Raw genomic sequence first — 18,858 nt, 5'->3', positions numbered from 1 at the left:
GGAACTACGATTCCCAGAATTCCCCAGCCAGCATGGCCGGCTGTGGAACTCTGGGAATTGTAGTCCACCCGAGAGAGAGGGAGAGAGTTTTCCCCATCGCCACGTGGTGCTCAGAGCGAGAGGGCGTGGCCAAGGAGTGGGCGTGGCTCCAGACTGCCAGCCCGGGCATTGTGCGCCCTCGCTTCGCTCGGCCGAGATGCCGCGCTTGCTACTTGCGCTGCTCCTGCGCGCGATCCTGAGCCCCACCGATGGATCGCGCCCGGCGGCGGAGCAGCTCCGCCCGGCCGACGAGCTCCTCGCGGCCGGGATCGAGGCGTACAACGGTGGGGATTGGCCCGGGGTCATCCTGCAGATGGAGCGGGCGCTGCGGGCGCGGGCTGCGCACCGGGAGCGCCTGGTTAGCTGCCGTTCGGCCTGCGCGGCCAACCACACGGCCGAGGACCCCGCGCAGGACCCGCGCTACCTGCGCTTCTTCCAGCAGCTGCTGCGCCGCGCCGCCTGCCTGCGCCGCTGCCTGCCGGAGGGCCCGTCCCGCTACCAGCTGGGCGAAGAAGCGGAGCTGGAGTTCCGCAAGCGCAGCCCTTACAACTACCTGCAAGTGGCCTATTTCAAGGTGGGTGGGCTGGGGAGGGTCGCCCCCCCCCCCGGTGTCCCCCTCGGTTGGCACCGGCTTCTGCCCCCTTGGCATCTTTTCCCCCTTCCCTCCCGTGCCTCTTCCTTCTATTGCTTTGCCCCCCTTCCCTCTACTGCTGTGCAGAAATTTGGGGAGGGGGTTCGAGCTGGGGAGGGTCGCCCCCCCCCAGTGTGCTTTCGGCTGGCATCCTCTTTTGCCCGGTTGGCATCGTTTTCTTCTTCCCTCCTCGCGCCTCTTTCCTCTACAGCTGTGCCCCCTTGCGATCCAAATCGGGGAAAGGGGGTAAATTTGGGGGGTGGGCGAGCTGGGGAGGGTCTCCCCTTTCCCCAAGGTGCCCCTCCACGGTTGGCACCGCCTTCTGCCCCCCCCCTTGGCATCATCTTCATCTTCCCTCCCTGCGCCGCTTTACTGCTGTGCCCGCCTGCCATCCAAATCGGGGGGAATTGGGGGGGGGGCGCTGGGGCGGGCCTTCCCCCAAGGTACCACCCCCCCCGCCTTCTGCCCCCTTGGCGATCCAAAGCCGCCTTCTGCCCCCTTGGCATCTTTTTTACTCTTTTCTTACCCCCCTCCCGCGATCCAAAGGCCCCAATTGGGGAAGGGGCTGCCGGCGACCCCATGCGCGCCATGGGTGGGAAGGGGGAGCGGAAACTTTGGAGGGGGGGTGCGTGGGAGCCCCGCCCGCTCCGCTCTCCGCCCCCCGTGTGCCACGTCGCTCGAAGGGGCTGCGCCCGCTCTCCGCGGGGTCTCGGCGCCGGCCGTCTTTGCGCCGGACGCTTGGAAGAGGAAGGATGGAGGGAGATGGGAAGGGAGTGGGTTCGAGTTTCTCTCCCTCGAGGGGGGGTTGTTGGGTCTTCGGCTGGTTTTGGGGAGGGGGATCTGTCAATGCCCCAAGTGGAAAGTTTCAGATCAAATCTCCCCGCCCCTCTTCCTTTCTTTCTATCCGTTTTCTCTTTTTTTTTCCATTTCTTTTTTCTCACTCTCTCTTTTTCCATCGTCTCTCCGCAATGTCTCCTCCTCTCCTCCTTATCTCTTCTTTGGCTCCCTGTTTTCTTTTCTTTCTGGCCATTCCTTCCTTTTTCTTTTCACTCTCTTCCTCTCTTCCTTTTTCCATTTTCTATCCTTCTCTCCTCAGCATTCCGGGTTCCTTGTCTTCCCTTTACCCCTTCCTCCTCTTTCTCTTTTCTTCTTTTCTTTCACGTCTTTTTTTTCTCTCTCTTTCCATTTTCTCTCCTTCTCTACCTTTCCCTCTCTTCCTCTCCCCCTTAGCCTTCCGCTTCCTATTTTCTTTCTGGTCATTCATTCCTTTTTTTTATCACACTCTTCTTTCTGTCCTCTTTTTCCATTTCCTATCTTTCTCTGCCTTCCACTCTTTTCTCCCCCTTATTCCTTCCTCAACTGTCTCTTTTCTTTTCTTCCTTTTTCATTTCTTTACCCTTTCTCTTTCTCATCCTCTTCTCTTTATCTATCATCCTCCTCACTCTTTCTCTCTTTCTCATCCTCTTCTCTTTATCTATCATACTCTTCTCTCTTTCTCTGCCTATCATATTCTTCTCTCTTTCTCTCTCTCTTTCTCAGCTTCTTCTCTCTTTCTCTCTCTCTTTCTCATCCTCTTCTCTCTTTATCTATCATACTCTTCTTTCTTTCTCTCTCTCTTTCTTTCTCAGCTTCTCTCTTTCTCTATCTATCATCCTCTTCTCTCTTTCTCTCTCTCTCTTTCTCATCCTCTTCTCTCTTTCTCTGTCTATCATACTCTTCTCCCTCTCATCCTCCTCTCTCTTTCTTTCTCTTATTCTCTTCCCTCTCTCTTTCTTTCATCTTTTCTCTCTCTCACCCTCTTCTGTCTTTCTCTCATTCTCTTCTCTCTCTTTTTTCCTCTTTTCTCTCTCTCATCCTCTTCTCTCTTTTTCTCATCCTCTTCTCTCTTTCTCTTCTCTCTTTCTCTTCTCTCTTTCTCATCCTCTTTCTCTCTCCCTCATTTAATCCAAACGCAGTGGCATTCTTTCCAAAGATGCCATAGCCACATTTTCAGGGAACCCCCCCCCCCCAAAATGTGAATTTCTCTTCTTCATCAGCTCAACAAGCTGAACAAGGCCGTGGCAGCCGCGCAAACTTTCTTCTCGGCCAATCCAGACCACGCCGAGATGCGACAGAACCTGGCTTATTACCAGATGATGGTTGGGGTGAAAGATTCGGATTTTGTCGATTTGGAGGCGAAGGCCCACATGGTGAGGACACGTCACGATGGGAGGCACCATTTTCTCTCTCTCTCTCTCTCTCTCTCTCCCTCTCTCTCTCTCTCCTTTAAATTAAAATAATTGCTTTCATTAAAGCAACTGCAGCAAAAGAAAAAAAGAATGTGCAAAATTATCAAAAAAACAAGAAACTGAAAAGCGAAAGAAAATCACGCAGGCCGTGTCCTTATTCAATTGAAGCTTTTAAAAATGTTGATTACCTTGAATAAAATCTTTTTTATATACATTTCATAGAATCGATTGAGTCGGTTAGCATCCTAAGCTGCCAAATCTCACCGAAGCGATTCTGCATGGTTTAAAACTTATAAATTGTGTGTGCGTGTATAAGAGCCAAGGTGGCGCAGTGGTTAAATGCAGCACTGCAGGCTACTGCTAGATCAGCAGTTCAGCGGTTCAAATCTCACCGGCTCAGGGTTGACTCAGCCTTCCATCCTTCCGAGGTGGGTAAAATGAGGACCCAGATTGTTGGGGGCAATATGCTGACTCTGTAAACCGCTTAGAGAGGCCTGAAAGGCCTAGGAAGCGGTATATAAGTCTACTGCTATTGCTATATAAGTCTACTGCTAATCGACACGCACACGGACGTATAAACACGCACGCATGTATACATGTCACGGGATGTTTCAGAAGCACAAAGGCACATTGAGGACTAGTTATCACGACCACCGTTGAGCCCAGGTCTTCTGCCGCTAAGCGCGACAGTCGTTAAGTGAGCGTTGAGCCGTTTTACCACCTTCCTGGCCAAAGCGGTTAAGCGTATCGCTGCGGTTTTTAAATGCGTCACACGGTTGTTAAGCGAGCCGGGCTTCCCCCGTTGCTTGTCAGAAGGTCACAAAAGCACATCGCGTGACACTGCCCCCCTGTTACTCACTTAATAACTGCCATGATTCACTTAACAACTTTCAAGAGAAAACACCCTGTAAAAATGGGGCAAAACTCACCTAACAAATGTCTCACTGAACAACGTAAAATTTGGGCCTCAGCTGCGGTCGTAAGTTAAGGACTTCCTTTCTTTACGACGGTCGCAATATTCCAGCGAGTGAATGATCCCCATTAGCAATCTGATAAACAGAGCTGGATTTGCTCAGCGACTGGTGGTAGGAAGGAGTGGCTCTCTTAGCGACCGTACCGCCTTGCGATGGTCTTGACGTAAGTTGAGGACTACTTAAAATAGGATTAATAGGTGGGGAATGCTCAGATCATTTTGTTTTGTTTTCTGGAGTTGAAAGCCATCTCTGCCTTCTCCAATTCTCCCTCTAGCAAGATTTCCACCTGGGTGTGAGTTACTACACGGAGGAGAACCCCCAGGCAGCCATTTTGCACCTGGAGAAGGCGCTGGATGAGTATTGGGTAGCTGACACCGAGTGCCGGACCCTCTGCGAAGAGCCGTACAACTACGACGGTTACAACTACCTCGATTACAACGCCGATTTCTATCAAGCCTTTATCGGTGAGTGCGAGGGAACAACGAGTCCCATAAGGTTATGGGACAACGAGTCCCATAAGGCTCGGCAGGAAGCCGTGGGATCCTGGGTGGGAGAAGGCCACGTATGTGGGATGCCTGACTGGGTCAAAACCCCGCGGAGGTTTAGGGGGAAAAAAAAAACTGGTTTTCAGATATTCTGCTCCTGGATACGGAGGCTCTCTTTTTAGCTCATTACGGGAAATCTTTACTGGTCTTTTAATATTTTAAAACCAAGATGCTTTTCTAACTAACAATGAAACGGGGCCTCGTGTGGAAAGGGTGAAGAGAGAGGGAATTCTGGGAGTTGAGGTCTCGTAACCTGGGAATTCTGGGACTTCATTTATTCATTTGAATCCATTACGAATGCTCCCTTCCAGTGTATGAAAATCCATTTAAAGAGGAGAAACAACATTGAAAGTCAACCAGAAAATGGAAGGCGCATAGATTATTAAATTATTAAATACTAATAATTGCTGGCTAAGGGAATTCTGGGAGCTGAAGTCCATACAGGAAGTCCTCCACGTTACGGCCACAATCGAGCCCAGCGTTTAGGTTGCTAAGTGAGAAATTTGCTCGCCAAACTGACTCTTGTACGTTGAGGGCTTACCTGTACATGCTAGCTAGGGAATTCTGGGACTTGAAGTCCACCCATGCTGTCTGGGGAATTCTGGGAGTCGAAATCCAATGTGTGTTAGCTATGGAATTCTGGGAGTTGACGTTCACACGTGCTGCTGGCTGGGGAATTCTGGGAATTGAAGTCAAAGGACTCCAGGAAGCTGAAGTCCAATCATGCTGACTGGGGAATTCTGGGAGTCGAAATCCAATGTGTGCTAGCTAGGGAATTCTGGGAGTTGACGTTCACACGTGCTGCTGGCTGGGGAATTCTGGGAAGTGAAGTCCAAATAGCCATTTCAGGAAGTTGAAGTCCACTCACGCTGACTGAGGAATTCTGGGAATCGAAGTCAAAATACTTAGGATTCCAGGGGGAAGTTGAAATCCATCCATGTTGACTGGGGAATTCTGGGAGTCGAAAATCCATATATCCTAGCTAGGGAATTCTGGGAATTGAAGTCCAAATAGCCTCACAGGGATTCCAGGAAGCCGCAGTCTACTGGGGAATTCTGGGAGTTGAAGTCCACCCATCTTAAAAGTCGGGAAAACGCTCCTCTGCGTTAAAACGATGCCCGAACCCTCGATCACAATGGCTTCCTGTGAGTTAATCCTCTTTCTCTCGGGGGGGCGCAGATCATTACACCCAAGTGCTGAGCTGCAAGCAAGGATGCGTGACGGAGTTGGCGCAGGAAGCGGGACAGGAGAAACCCATCGAAGACTTCCTCCCGTCCCATTTCAACTACCTGCAGTTCGCCTATTACAACAGTAGGTGGCGCTACGGAGGGAGGTTGGGAAGGGGGGGGAGTCCCGTTAACTGCACCCCGCTTCATCTTCCAGGGAGCTCTCGGGGAAGTGGGCTGCCTTGAAACGGAGTTTCGGGGCATGTTGGTTTCTTCCCGCAGCAGGCGGGTTGGACTAGATGACCTCCAAGGTCCCTTCCAACTCTGGTATCCTATATTCAATGGAACAGAAGTTGCCTTCGGAAGTTGCGGGAGCTTCATCCCTGGAGGCTTTCAAGAAGAGACTGGACTGCCATCTGTTGGAAACGATGGGGGTCTCCTGCTCGGGTTGGGGGGGGGGTTGGACTAGATGACCTCCAAGGTCCCTTCCAACTCTGTTAATCTAGATCTAAATATCTGAATTTCCTCCAGAGCTGCTGTAGAAACGAGAATACAGGTAGTCCTCGACTTACGACCACAAGAAAATGAGCCCGAAATTGGTGTCGTTAAGCGAGACAGTTGTTCAGGGAGCCTTGCCCCATCTTACAGCCCCCCATTACCCACGGTTGTTAAGTGAATCACTGCAGGTGTTCAGGGAGTAGCACGGTCGTTCAGCGAGTCTGGCTCCCCCCTATTGAGTTTGCTTGTTGGAGGGCGCAAAAAGAGGACACTGCAACCGTCATAAGTACGAGTCGGTTGGCGATCATCTGAATTCTGATCACGTGACCACGGGGATGCTGCAACGGTCGTAAGTGTGAAAAAATGGCCACATATTTCAGTGCCGTTGTGACTTTGGTCACTCAACAAACTGTTATAAATCAAGGATTACCTAAATTATTGTTGTTGTTGTTGTTATTATTTAATCTTCAATTCGATTCACAGTTTGGGTCTGGTTAAAAACGTAACCCTTCAAGTCCTAACTAAAGACCTAAGAACTGTTAAGGTAGCATCTCATTATATGTTAATATGTTGTTGTTGTTATTATTGTTATTATTATTATAGATTTGATCTTCAATTCGATTCACAGTCTGGGACTGCTAAAAACTTAATAATTCAGATCCTAATCAAGGATTTAATAGCTGTTGGGGTAACAGGTGCAGAGACAAAGGGTGACCTTGGCTTTCTAGAAAGAATGTTGTTATAGCTACATATCATCTAACTCCCATTTTCCCACGATAGAAAATGCATAGTAGAATATATATTAATATGTTGTTGTTATTATTGTTGTTTTTGTTGTTGTTATTATTTTAATCTTTGGTGAGATTCACAGCCTTTGGGGCTGGTTGGTAGCTCAACAGCTCGAGTCCTAACCAAGGACCTAGGAATAATAATAATAATAATAATAATTAATAATAATAATTGATTAGCCGATAACCAGCATTGCCCGGATATTTATTCATAGGGGGGAAATGTCTGTATCAAACGCAATTTCCAATGTTGGATTTTCCCCGTTACCAGAGGGAGCCCCCTTGTGGAGTACTGTGAAGCCATTAACCATGGCAACTCCACTGCACTGCACAGTAGAAGCCATTTTAAGGCACAACAGGCTGTATCTTAACAGAACACACACACCGAGATGCGTGCCAGGGGGCGCCTTACCCCCACAGTATTTGTTTCCAGAGAGCAAGTTCTCTGTGTACCAAGTTTGGTTGAACTTGCTCGAGGCAATTCCGGAATTATGCTGGAACATACTGTACATACACATACACACACACACACACACACACACACACACACACAAACACACACACAGCCATTTCTATAACCATCACAGCCATCAAATTCGATTTACAGTCTGGGACTGGTAAAAATTTAATAATTCAAGTTCTAACCAAGGACTTGAGAGCTTTTAAGGTAGCATCTGAGTACATAGGAATTTCTGATTATTATTGTGATTATTTTGATATATTTCCAGTTTCTCCTTCCACCCCGTCACAGGCGGCCACTACGGGAAGGCGGTCGAATGCGCGAAAACCTACCTGCTCTTCTTCCCGACCGACAACGTGATGAAGCAGAATGTGGCCTATTACGCAGCCATGTTAGGGGAGAACCTGGCCGAGGGCATCGGGCCCAGAGAGGCAAGTTTTCTCCCACGCCTACCCACTGCCCCCGCCTTGCCGCGCTGCTCCCAGCGGCTGCAGTAGGAAGCTTTCAGATTCGGGTTAATGTCAGGGTTCCGAATAGCGTCCAAAATTAAATCAGAGTCCAAGGCAAAGGATTCCTCAAAGTTCCAATTTATTGAGAGAGCCACGTTGGCACATCTGGGAAAACCCAAAATCTGAAAGCTTCCCGGTTTTCCCCACCCGGTTGAAAGTCCAAGATCTTGCCCACCACACCCACAAGTCCATTACATGGTCCCAATCTCCCACTGCCACACTGGCAGCTTCCACCCATCCAGTTCCGGTCAGGTGCAGAGGTGCGAAGACAAAGGATGACCTTGGATTTCTAGAAAGAACGTTGTTATGGCTACATCTCATCTAACTCCGTATTTTCCCACCATAGAAAAAGGCATAGTAGAATAATAAAAAGTTACTTTTTGTGAAAAGCCGTGGAAGGCATATCCGGAGATCATCTAGACCAGCCCCGTGTTGAGGAGGAGGAGGAGAATCTAAATTGAAGCATAGGATGATACGGTCGGAGGGGACCTGGGAGACCATCTAGTCCAGCCCCTGTGCCAGGGCCCGTCCTCTGGAATCCAAATGTAATTTTCTCCAAAGAGAAATAGGGCCGAACCTTGTGCCCATATCAGCAATGGCCAGAAGATCCTTAACTTGATATTTAAAAAATGATATTATTATTATTATTATATCATATATTTTATGCTATAAAATTATGACAGCAAGCCTCGTTCTATCCCCTTGCAACGTCACCTTTATATCCTGCAGCCAGAAGAGGGAATTTACACAGCCGAGTTCTAAATACGGTAGCCAAAAACGTCACAACTGAGACGATGAGGACTACAGCCTTGGAAAGGCTGCCTCTCTCGAGTCAAAAGATTGGAGACGATTCCGTGCTTTTTTTTCAAAGCTCCCGCCCAGTTTTGTGCGACATTCTGGACCAGTGTTTTTTTTTCAAACTTGGCCCCTTTAAGACGTCAACTCCCAGAGTTCCCCAGCCAGCAAAGCATTCTGGGAGTTGAAGTCCAGGCGTCTTAAAGGGGCCAAGGTTGTAAAAAATCACCGTTTTGTGCATCCATGAGGTCAGCTGATTGGCAAACGAATCGCTCTGATCGCATTTTGAGCATTTTTCTGCTTTTTTTCCCCCCGCGGCTGTAGAAAGTCCAGATGTATTACCGGCAGAGTCTTTTAGAGAAGGAATTGCTTTATTTCGCCTATGACGCCTTCGGCATTCCTTTTATCGATCCGGTAAGCCAAATCTGTCATTTTCCAAGAAAGTAAAAATAGCTCTGGCTGGGGAATTCTGGGAATTGAAGTCCACCCATCTTAAAGCCTGCTGGCTGGGGAATTCTGGGAATGGAAGTCCATACATCGTAAAGCATGCTGGCTGGGGAATTCTGGGAATTGAAGTCCACCCCTTTTAAAGCCTGCTGGCTGGGGAATTCTGGGAATTGAAGTCCACCCCTCTTAAAGCCTGCTGACTGGGGGATTCTGGGAATTGAAGTCCGCCCATCTTAAAGCCTGCTGGCTGGGGAATTCTGGGAATTGAAGTCCATACATCTTAAAGCCTGTTGGCTGGGGGATTCTGGGAATTGAAGTCCACCCATCTTAAAGCATGCTGGCTGAGGAATTCTGGGAATTGAAGTCCATTTCTCTTAAAGCCTGCTGGCTGGGGAATTCTGGGAATTGAAGTCCGCCCATCTTAAAGCCTGCTGGCTGGGGAATTCTGGGAGTTGAAGTCCACCCCTTTTAAAGCCTGCTGACTGGGGAATTCTGGGAGTTGAAGTCCGCCTATCTTAAAGCCTGCTGGCTGGGGAATTCTGGGAATTGAAGTCCATACATGGTAAAGCCTGCTGGCTGGGGAATTCTGGGAATTGAAGTCCATACATAGTAAAGCCTGCTGGCTGGGGAATTCTGGGAATTGAAGTCCGCCTATCTTAAAGCCTGCTGACTGGGGAATTCTGGGAGTTGAAGTCCACCCCTTTTAAAGCCTGCTGGCTGGGGAATTCTGGGAATTGAAGTCCACCCATCTTAAAGCCTGCTGGCTGGGGAATTCTGGGAATGGAAGTCCATACTTCGTAAAGCATGCTGGCTGGGGAATTCTGGGAGTTGAAGTCCATACATCGTAAAGCCTGCTGGCTGGGGAATTCTGGGGATTGAAGTCCTCCCATCTTAAAACTATCATAGTTGAGAAACATTGGTCTAGAATGTTGTCCAGAATGGTGCGGCTATTTTTCTTACCGTCCGTCTCTTCCTTTGAAGGATACGTGGACCCCGGAGGAAGTGATTCCCAAGAGGCTCCAGGAAAAACAAAAGTAAGAACATACATGAGGCGCTGTAAATCCGAGGACTGTCCAGGATAAAAACCACCGCAATAACATAGCTAAACTAGAGATGAGCCGGACGGAATAAATCTCTTTGGGATTGCAGGGGAAAATGTACCTGGCTCGCTTGCGCTTCGCAGAATGACGATCCGGCTTCTTCTGCACCTAGGCTCCCCAAAATCGCGTCCAGCAAAGTCTTTCGAGGGAGGATTTATAGTCACAGACCTTATCTGGCTTGGAGAGCCGATATCTTCCAAACGCCACGCTGTAGCGGCAATTCGATTGGCAAGAAGTCAGGAAGAGATTTTATCCTAATGAATTGAACTAATGGTCTCCTGCAAACTCCCCTCCCCTTTCGCTCCTCTTTACACCCTCTGGGAGGGGCCATTCACCGTCCACCTGTGCCTTTACTCAGGTTTACATGTTTCGTGTGTTCTGACCGAGGCTTCCCGAGAGCCGGAAGCCAACTCCTGGTCCCGACAAAAAACCCTTTTGTTAATTGGCGGTGAATTCTGCTCCTTCCCATCCAGCAAAGTCTTTCGAGGGAGGATTTACGGTCACAGACCTCATCTGTCTTGGAGAGCTGCCAGGCGGATCTCTGCAAAACTTGGCCAGGAGTCTCCAAACCAATTAAATGAACTAAAGGTCTCTTGCAAACTCCACTCCCCTTTCGCTCCTCTTTTATTCCCTCTGGGAGGGGCCATTCACCGCCCACCTGTGGCCTTACTCCTAAGTCCACCCCTGTTCTTTAGCTCTTCCCTTCCCCTGGCAGCTCTGCATATGCGCACACTGGGAACAGGCTCCAGCTGTTCTTCTGCCTCACTGATATGTGACTCCGAAGGCAGCTGATAACTGTCAGACGGCCCTGGCCCCCTCTCTGCCTCCGACACAGAGCCCTCATCGGAGCCTTCCCCAGACTCCAGGACTGGCCCAGGTTCCTCCCCAACCCTCCTCACTCTCTGACTCTGCTGCCAGTTCTGTTGGCCACTGGCAGGCCACGACAGATTCCCCCTTCTCTGTCTCTGCAGGGTTGAACGTGAAACAGCGGCCCGGATCTCAGAGGAGATCGGTAATCTCATGAAGGAGATCGAGAATCTGGTGGAGGAGAAGACGAAGGAATCGTCCGACATGAATAAATTCGTACGGGAAGGTGAGCTCCCCAAATTGGGATCTGAATGACTCGGAAAGACCACGAAGGTGGGGGAAAAAACACCCCAGGCAAATACAGATCGTTCTCGACTTAACGACCAGCGTTGAGCCGCAGATACCCGATGCTAAGCGAGACTGTGGTTCAAGGAATTCAGCCCCTTTATGCGACGTTTCTTCCCGCGGTTGTTAAGTGAATCTTGTTTTCGCATTGATCTTTGGTCGCAAAAGGGGATCGCGTGACGACTGCAACCGTCATAAATATGAGTCAGTTGCCAAGCGTCCTGAATTTTGATCACATGACCGGGGGGCTGTTGTGCAATGGTCGTAAGTGTGAAAAATGGCCCTCTTTTTTCAGGGCCGTTTAACTTTGAATGGTCACTGAGTGAACCGTTGTAAATTGAGGACTACCTGTATGGTAGAATGAAAGGTTAATATTCAGGTGAGGAGATGCCAAATCCGAAACAGCCGCTGGAAGGCAGACCGCTGGTCCCTGAGTTACGACCGTCATTCAGCCTGGGACTTCCCTCGCTGGTTGCTAAGTGATTCGTGCCTGATTGCACGGTCCTTAAGCGAGTCACACACTCCTTTCAGCAAATCCGGCTTCCCCCATGGACTTAAGTTTAGCAACACGGTCGTTAAGCGAATCCACCTCCCCCACCCCACCCCCCGAAGGTCGCAAAACATGGGGATCACACAACCTCGGGATGTAGCAACGGTCACAAGTGTGAAACCACTCGCCAAGTGTCTGAATTTTGTTCCCAAAATTCGACAGTCGTACGTGCGAAAAATGGTCCCTTTTTTTTCAGTACTGCGGTTAACTTTGCAACGGTCGCGAAGTGAACCGTCGTAACGCGAGGATTTCTTTCCCGCCGATCCGCAGGGGGCCCGTTGGGGTACGATGGGCTCAAGGTTACCATGAACTCCAAGACGCTGAACGGCTCCCAGCGCGTGGTGGTGGACGGGGTCCTCTCCGAAGACGAATGCCGGACGTTACAAACCCTGACAAATGTGAGTATAGTTTCTGGGTTCAATGATGGTCGTATGTTTGAGGACTGACTTCCCCGTATCAGCCCATGGCAGTTTGGTTTGACCACTAGATGGCAGCATTGTTTTCTCTGCTTGCCTAAAGAGCTTTAAAAAAGTCAACTAAAAAAAAATTCCTTTTTTTAATTATTTTGGGCATTTTCATTTCTTTTTTTAAAATTTGCACCCCGAAAACGTGGAGTTTCCTCGCTGGATTTTTCTTTTCCCAACCGTGCAAAGAAACGGGAACGAATTTTATCGGCGTCGCGTTTTAATTTTCCCGCTTTTTAATTACAGGTGGCGGCTTCCGCCGGGGATGGTTATAGGGGGCAAACTTCTCCCCACACTCCCAGCGAGACCTTTTATGGGGTGACGGTCCTGAAAGCCCTCAAGGTAAACACCCCCCCCCCAAAAAAAAGCAAAGATCTGGGATTCAGGAGCTCTGAAATCATAGAAACGCAGGGCCAGGAGGGCCCTTCAAAGGTCTTCTAGTCCAACCCCGTGCCCAAAAAAACCACCGGAGGCTTCATGAGGACTAGAAGGCCAGCGTTTCGAAAGACAAAATTCAAAGCTCTCCCGGAAGGCGATTTGTGTTTTTTTTTAATTCTCAAAATTAAACTGATTTCTAAAAACGAGCGCGGCTTCCTTCGCCCGGAACGGTGGGGGGGGGAGATCGTGGTGTCGAATCTGGGGTAACGTCCGCGTGGGTCTTGCCCGCAGCTGGGGCAGGAAGGCAGAGTCCCCATGCCGAGCGCCTACCTGTACTACAACGCCACGGAGAAAGTCCGTCACGTGATGGAGTCTTATTTCCGCCTCGACGTCCCTCTGCATTTCTCTTATTCTCACCTGGTGTGCCGGACGGCCATCGCAGGTAAGCAGGTGAACAACGGGAAGGGGGGGGGAGAGAAAAAGAAACCATTGATTTTAAACCTGGAAGACACAAAAGCCGGCAGGTTGAGAAAGTAGAAAGGTAGTAAGAATCTCTCTCCCAATTTTTTTTCCTCGCTCCGCTTTTGCAGAGAATGAATTTCCGGCTCGCCATGAGGACTAGAAACCTGCAGAGTTTTCAGCTTCTGATTTTATTTTATTTTTTTATCCAGCGGGGTTTAATTTGGCCTCCTTTCAGGCAGGTGGGCGGGATTCGTAACTCCCAGGATGCCCAGACTTGGGGGAAGACCCAATTGGGATCAAAAGGGATCTTTTTCTTTCTCTCCTAGATAAACAAGAGGATCGAATGGATCCCAGCCATCCCGTGCATGTCGACAATTGCAACCTCAACGCCGAGGCCATGGTGTGCGTCAAGGAGCCCCCTGCGTACACCTTCCGGGACTACAGGTGAGTTTGGCTGGGTGACTCAAGCGCCCATCTTCCCCTACCGCAGAAAGCTAGGGAATTCTGGGAGTTGGAGTCCACCCGTTCTAAAGTTGCGGCGGTTGAAAAAATATTGGGCTCCATCAGTCCAACCTTGGCAACTTTAGGACTTATGGACTCCAAGTCCCAGAATTCCTCAGTCAGCCATTTTAAGACTTGTGGACTTCAATTTCCCATAATTCCTCAGCCAGCCATTTTAAGGCTTGTGGACTTCAACTCCCAGAATTCCTCAGTCAACCACTTTAGGACTTATGGACTCCAAGTCCCAGAATTCCCCAGTCAGCCATTTTAAGATTTGTGGACCAACTCCCAGAATTCCTCAGCCAGCCATTTTAAGATTTGTGGACTTCAGCTCCCAGAATTCCCTAGTCAACCATTTTAAGACTTGTGGACTTCAATTTCCCATAATTCCTCAGCCAGCCATTTTAAGACTTGTGTACTTCAACTCCCAGAATTCCTCAGTCAACCACTTTAGGACTTATGGACTCCAAGTCCCAGAATTCCCCAGCCAGCCATTTTAAGACATGGACCAACTCCCAGAATTCCTCAGCCAGCCATTTTAAGACTTGTGGACTTCAACTCCCAGAATTCCCCAGGTAGTCATGCTGGCTAGGGAATTCTGGGAGTTGAAGTCCACAGGTTTTAAATTGCCAAGATTATAGATAAATATAGTAAAATTCCAATATTTTTCATGCAGTATCTTTCCAGACATGGCCAACCTCGCAGGGCTGCCAAATCCAGAGAGGAGCAAAATAAAATAAGACTATTCCAGAGCCTTTAACATGGGGCTGCCCTCGAAGACTGCTTGGAAACGGCAGCTGGTCCAGCACGCCAGCCGAGATACAATCAATTCAATCTGCCTTGAACATTGAGGACTAGTATCTTTTTCATCCGTTTACATTGTTGTTCCCCTCATTTTCACCATCTGCATTTAAACAACCTGATTTTTTTCCCCCCCACAAAGATTTGGAAGCTTCTCCTTTTTAAGATCGCTTAATCCAAGGGGGAAAACCAGTTTATTCTTATTTTGTGTTCCTCGTAAATAAAAGTTATTTATTGCTTTCTAGCGCCATCCTTTACTTAAACGGAGATTTCGAAGGAGGGGAGTTTTATTTCACCGAGTTGGATGCCACAACGGTCACCGTAAGTCTCTGAATTTCCAGTTATTATGGGGGGGCAGCCAATAATTTCTAATTTATTATTTGCACCCCGCTTTTTACAGTTAGTCCTCGACTTACAACGGTTTCATTTAGTGACCGTTCACGACCCTGGGGAAAAAACCAAGCCCCATAAGCTGCTGCTGCCCCCATAAAAGGGGGAAGCCAGATTCGCTTTTAACGACCACGTGACAAATTGTGACCAACGCAAGGATCCACTTAACAACGGTGGCAAGAGAAGTCGTAAAACGAGAACGCATGCCTCCCTTAATCGCAGAAATATAGCTCGACAGTGAGCAAATCCTGAGGCAGCTTTGATGGATTTTGGGAAAGGGGAGGGGGATTATCTACTAAATGTTTTTTTGGGGGTCTCTTCCCCCCCAAATTTGCACTCCAGGCAGAGGTGAAGCCGCAGTGCGGCCGGGCGGTGGGCTTCTCGGCCGGATCGGAAAACCCCCACGGCGTGAAAGCCGTCACGAAGGGCCAGCGGTGCGCCATTGCCTTGTGGTTTACTCTGGATCCCCGCCATAGTGAACGAGTAAGTGCTGGGCCTCCTCGGACCCCGGGGTGGGCAAAAAAGTCAAAATGGCAGCCGTCCCAAAATTGGTTTGTTTTTTTTTTTTGAGGGGGGGAATTAATGCAGCATGAAACTCTAGAAGAGACGAGAAAGGGTTTTTTTTTTTGCTGCGAGAAGCTCAGGAAAAAGAGATTTTTTTTTTTAATTGCTGAAACAAACATTTTAAAAAAAATCTAGTTCACGCATTCACCTCTGTAAAAAAAAAGGGGGGGGCATGAGAGTGGACTCAAGTATCTAGTCCTCAATGTGCTTTTGGAACTTCCTCTGCCTGTAACTTCAAAAATGTGCTCTTTTTTTTTCTTTTCTGTTTCTTTTTTCCTTTCTTTTTTTCTCCTCTCTTCATTGGAGGGTCCCATGTCGCTAGTCCTCTACGTCCCTGGCTCCTCCTCCTCCTTTCCATGCCTCCTTAAAATTTGCTCAAGACTCCCAAAAATGGCTCCCCCCCCTTTTTTTTTCCTATTTCTTCTTTTCTTTCCTTCCCCACTTCCATAATTGGAAGGTCACAAGTAGCTAGTCCTCAATGTCCACGATTCTTCCTCTCAAGGCTAAAAAAAAGGGGGCCTTTTTCCCCCTTTCTGTTTCTTCTCACCTTTCTTTTCCCCCCTCTTTTATTTTTCTTTCATTTCTTCCTTTTCTTGAGCAATTTTACTTTCTTCATAAATATTGAATAAAAAGATTTCCAAATGAAAAAAATGGGCCAACGCTAAAAAAATTTCCCCTCAGGTTTTTTTTTTTTTAATGTTTTAGTGGCATCGACGAATTTAGAATCAATTTGTGTTGACTTTTATCAACATTTCCTGTAAATCCCGCCTGGCCTACCTCGCAGGGGCTGTCAAAATGGAGGCCGGCTCTGGAATTCTGGGAGTTGAAGTCCATCTTTCATTAAAATGGACGCCCCATATTTTTCTATCTCTCTCTCTCTCTCCCTCGTTCCCTCTTTTTTCTTCAGGAGAGAATCCAAGCCGATGACCTGGTTCGCATGCTCTTCAAAACTGAAGAGACCCAGTGGCTCCCCGAAATGGGACCGAACCCCAAAGAGGCCGAAACGGCCCCCCAAGACGCTTCCGTAAAGAAAGATGAACTCTAGAATCCACATCTGGCTCAAAATCATGAAATAAATCATCATCATTTCGGGGTACGGGTTGGTCTCTGGAGAGAGAAAACTGTGGCTGTAAAACTCCAGGCAGGAGATATCGAGGTTCGCCTCTTTCCCCGTTCCTCGAAGGACTGGAAAAATCCATCGGGTTGGAAGGGACCTCGGAGGTCCTCTAGTCCAACCCCCAAGGCGGGAGTCTTCGTACTGCATCGGATAAAAACTTTTCTTGAAAAATCCCAGCGATGGACAATCCAAAAACTCCGGAAGACAGGCTTTATGACATGACTTCATAATGCAGTCCTCAACTTACGACTGTCCGTTTAGTGACCATAGTGGTATGGCGGCCCGGGTCTCTTTTGCCGTCGCTGGCATGTTTTCACTCAACTGCGCATGTGCAGCAATGCGCGGCGCGTCCCCAATCAGCAAACCAGTAGTAAACTGGTTAGAAACCCACCACTGGTTCAAAGTTTCAGACTTATGACCGTTGCAACATCCCCATGGTCGCATGATCAAAATCAATGGGCAGCCAACTCGTATTTATGACGGTTGCCATGTCCTGGGGTTAGGTGACACCCCTCCGCCCCTTTTTACAACATTCTGACAAGCAATGTGGAAGCCAGATTCACTTAACAACCGAGTGACTAACATTATAATTGCAGTGCTTCACTTAGCGACCATGGCGAGCAATGTGGTCAAATGAGGCAAAAACTCACTTCGCCAACGTCTCACTCAAGCACGGATATTTGGGGCCGTAATTCGAGGGCTTGCCCGCGCCGAATTGATGGGCCATAGCGATTCTCTTAACACCGGCGTCAGGAAAGGTCGTAAAACGGAACAAAACGCATCACAAATGTCTCACTTAAGAACAGAAATCTGCGGCTCGATTGTAGCGGGAGGATTTGCTTTTATAAATATATATTTTTTTGCAAACGCTGTTTTGGAGTTGGGTTTGAGCTCGAAAACACACAAGGCCGAACGGATATTTTGAGCCGGACAATTTTAAGGGCGGAGAGGGAAAGAAAATTTAATTAGAGGAAGAAAGACAAGGTATATTTAAGGCGTGGGCTTCATCAAAAGATTGGAATTCTTGAGAAAATAAAGCCGGTTTTATTTCTAGGACTCGGAGAGAGAGAAGGGGGGAAAAAAACCGAAACAATTGTGCTTTTTAAATCTATTTAACCAGGCAGAAAGAAATTCCTGCAAAGGAGGGAGGGAAACGAGGCAGAAAGAAAGAGAAAGAAAGAAAGAAAGAAAGAAAGAAAGAAAGAGAAAGAGAGAAAGAAAGAAGAAAGAAATAGGAAAGAAAGAAAGAAAGAAAGAAAGAAAGAAAGAAAGAAAGAAAGAAAGAAATTAATTTCCTCTAGAAAAACAGGCAGGAAACTCCCAATCTTAGGCCCTACTCCAGCTCCCATCATTCCCAGCCCGGTCAAGAGGGGCCAAACAAACGGTGCAATTTGGGACTGGCTGCCTGCCCTTGGGCTACGTCTCTCATCGTCCCCGTCTCTTGCAAGCCGGCATTCGTTAAGCCAGGTTTTGCTTTACGACCGGACTCCCCTCTGTACGTCATCCTTGGAGGCAGTGCCTCTTAGCAAACCGGGGTTTAGCATTCAGGCTGTCCATGCTGGCTTGGTTTTTTTTTCTCTCTTCCCTCCCCCCCCCCTCCAACAAACCAGGATTGGGGAAGCTGGCTAGTTGCATGCATTTGCCCCAGCGGGAGAGATGGGGAATAAAGAGGCTCTTAATGATCCTCTCGAAATACTCCGAGTTGGAAATATTTAACTGTTCTCATTAGCAATTCCACTCACGGACGGCGTCCCAATTTCACCTTAATTGGCTCGTTAACGGGTCAGCTGCTTCTCACTTACGGCCACCTCTCTCTTCGGGGGGGGGGGGTTGACAGTTCCCAGAATCCCGAAGGAATTTGCAAACCCCCCCCCCCACTATAGACTACTACAAGCCAGCATTGCTAGGACATCCCTTGAAGGCTGTCCCTTCCTGGCTTAAAACATTCATACGTCCGTTCCCTTTGGCACGGCCCTTAAGCGAATCGCCGCGTTTGGGCACTGCATCGCCTGGTCGTTAAGTGAAATCCGGCTTCCCTGATTCGACTCCGTTGAAGGGAGACCCCTGAAACGGCCGTAAGGACGAGGAACGGCCTTTTTCCACACACACACACACACACACCCGCCTGGCTGTAACTTCGAATGGCCGCTAAATGAATGGGGTTGTAAGTCGAGGACTCCCCGTCGAGTTCCACCCACAATTGAGCCCCGCAATTTATGTCGCTAAGCGAAACGTTCGTGAGGTGAGTTTTGGCCCGTTTCATTGTTCTTGTTGTTAAGTGAATCATTGCGTTGGTTGA

General features: G+C 48.6%; 1 protein-coding gene across 1 annotated transcript; it reads left to right on the top strand.

The window, feature by feature from the left end:
- The first annotated feature begins 145 nt into the window (after positions 1-145).
- P3H1 (prolyl 3-hydroxylase 1) lies at positions 146-17,420 on the top strand. The gene is made up of 15 exons (XM_087702050.1): positions 146-613; positions 2,707-2,859; positions 4,147-4,336; positions 5,597-5,728; positions 7,621-7,760; positions 8,958-9,047; positions 10,062-10,114; positions 11,152-11,273; positions 12,153-12,280; positions 12,593-12,688; positions 13,016-13,166; positions 13,513-13,630; positions 14,734-14,809; positions 15,221-15,361; positions 16,350-17,420. The coding sequence occupies exons 1-15, from the start codon at positions 197-199 to the stop codon at positions 16,485-16,487; spliced, it is 2,145 nt and encodes a 714-aa protein (XP_087558176.1). The 5' UTR covers positions 146-196; the 3' UTR covers positions 16,488-17,420.
- Positions 17,421-18,858: the final 1,438 nt, after the last annotated feature.

The sequence above is a fragment of the Thamnophis sirtalis genome, unplaced genomic scaffold, assembly GCF_051295495.1.
Source record: "Thamnophis sirtalis isolate CommonGarterSnake01/CBP01778 unplaced genomic scaffold, rThaSir2_p1.2 scaffold_15, whole genome shotgun sequence".
NCBI lineage: Eukaryota > Metazoa > Chordata > Lepidosauria > Squamata > Natricidae > Thamnophis > Thamnophis sirtalis.
Note: the sequence above shows the minus strand (reverse complement) of the source record. Positions and strands in the feature narration are given on the sequence as shown.

Coding starts and splice junctions, on each gene's coding strand:
- P3H1 (XM_087702050.1), top strand. CDS start 197: ATGCCGCGCTTGCTACTTGCGCTGCTCCTGCGCGCGATCCTGAGCCCC. Junction 5,729..7,620: donor GCAGTTCGCCTATTACAACA/GTAGGTGGCGCT, acceptor ACCCCGTCACAG/GCGGCCACTACGGGAAGGCG. Junction 13,631..14,733: donor TACACCTTCCGGGACTACAG/GTGAGTTTGGCT, acceptor ATTGCTTTCTAG/CGCCATCCTTTACTTAAACG.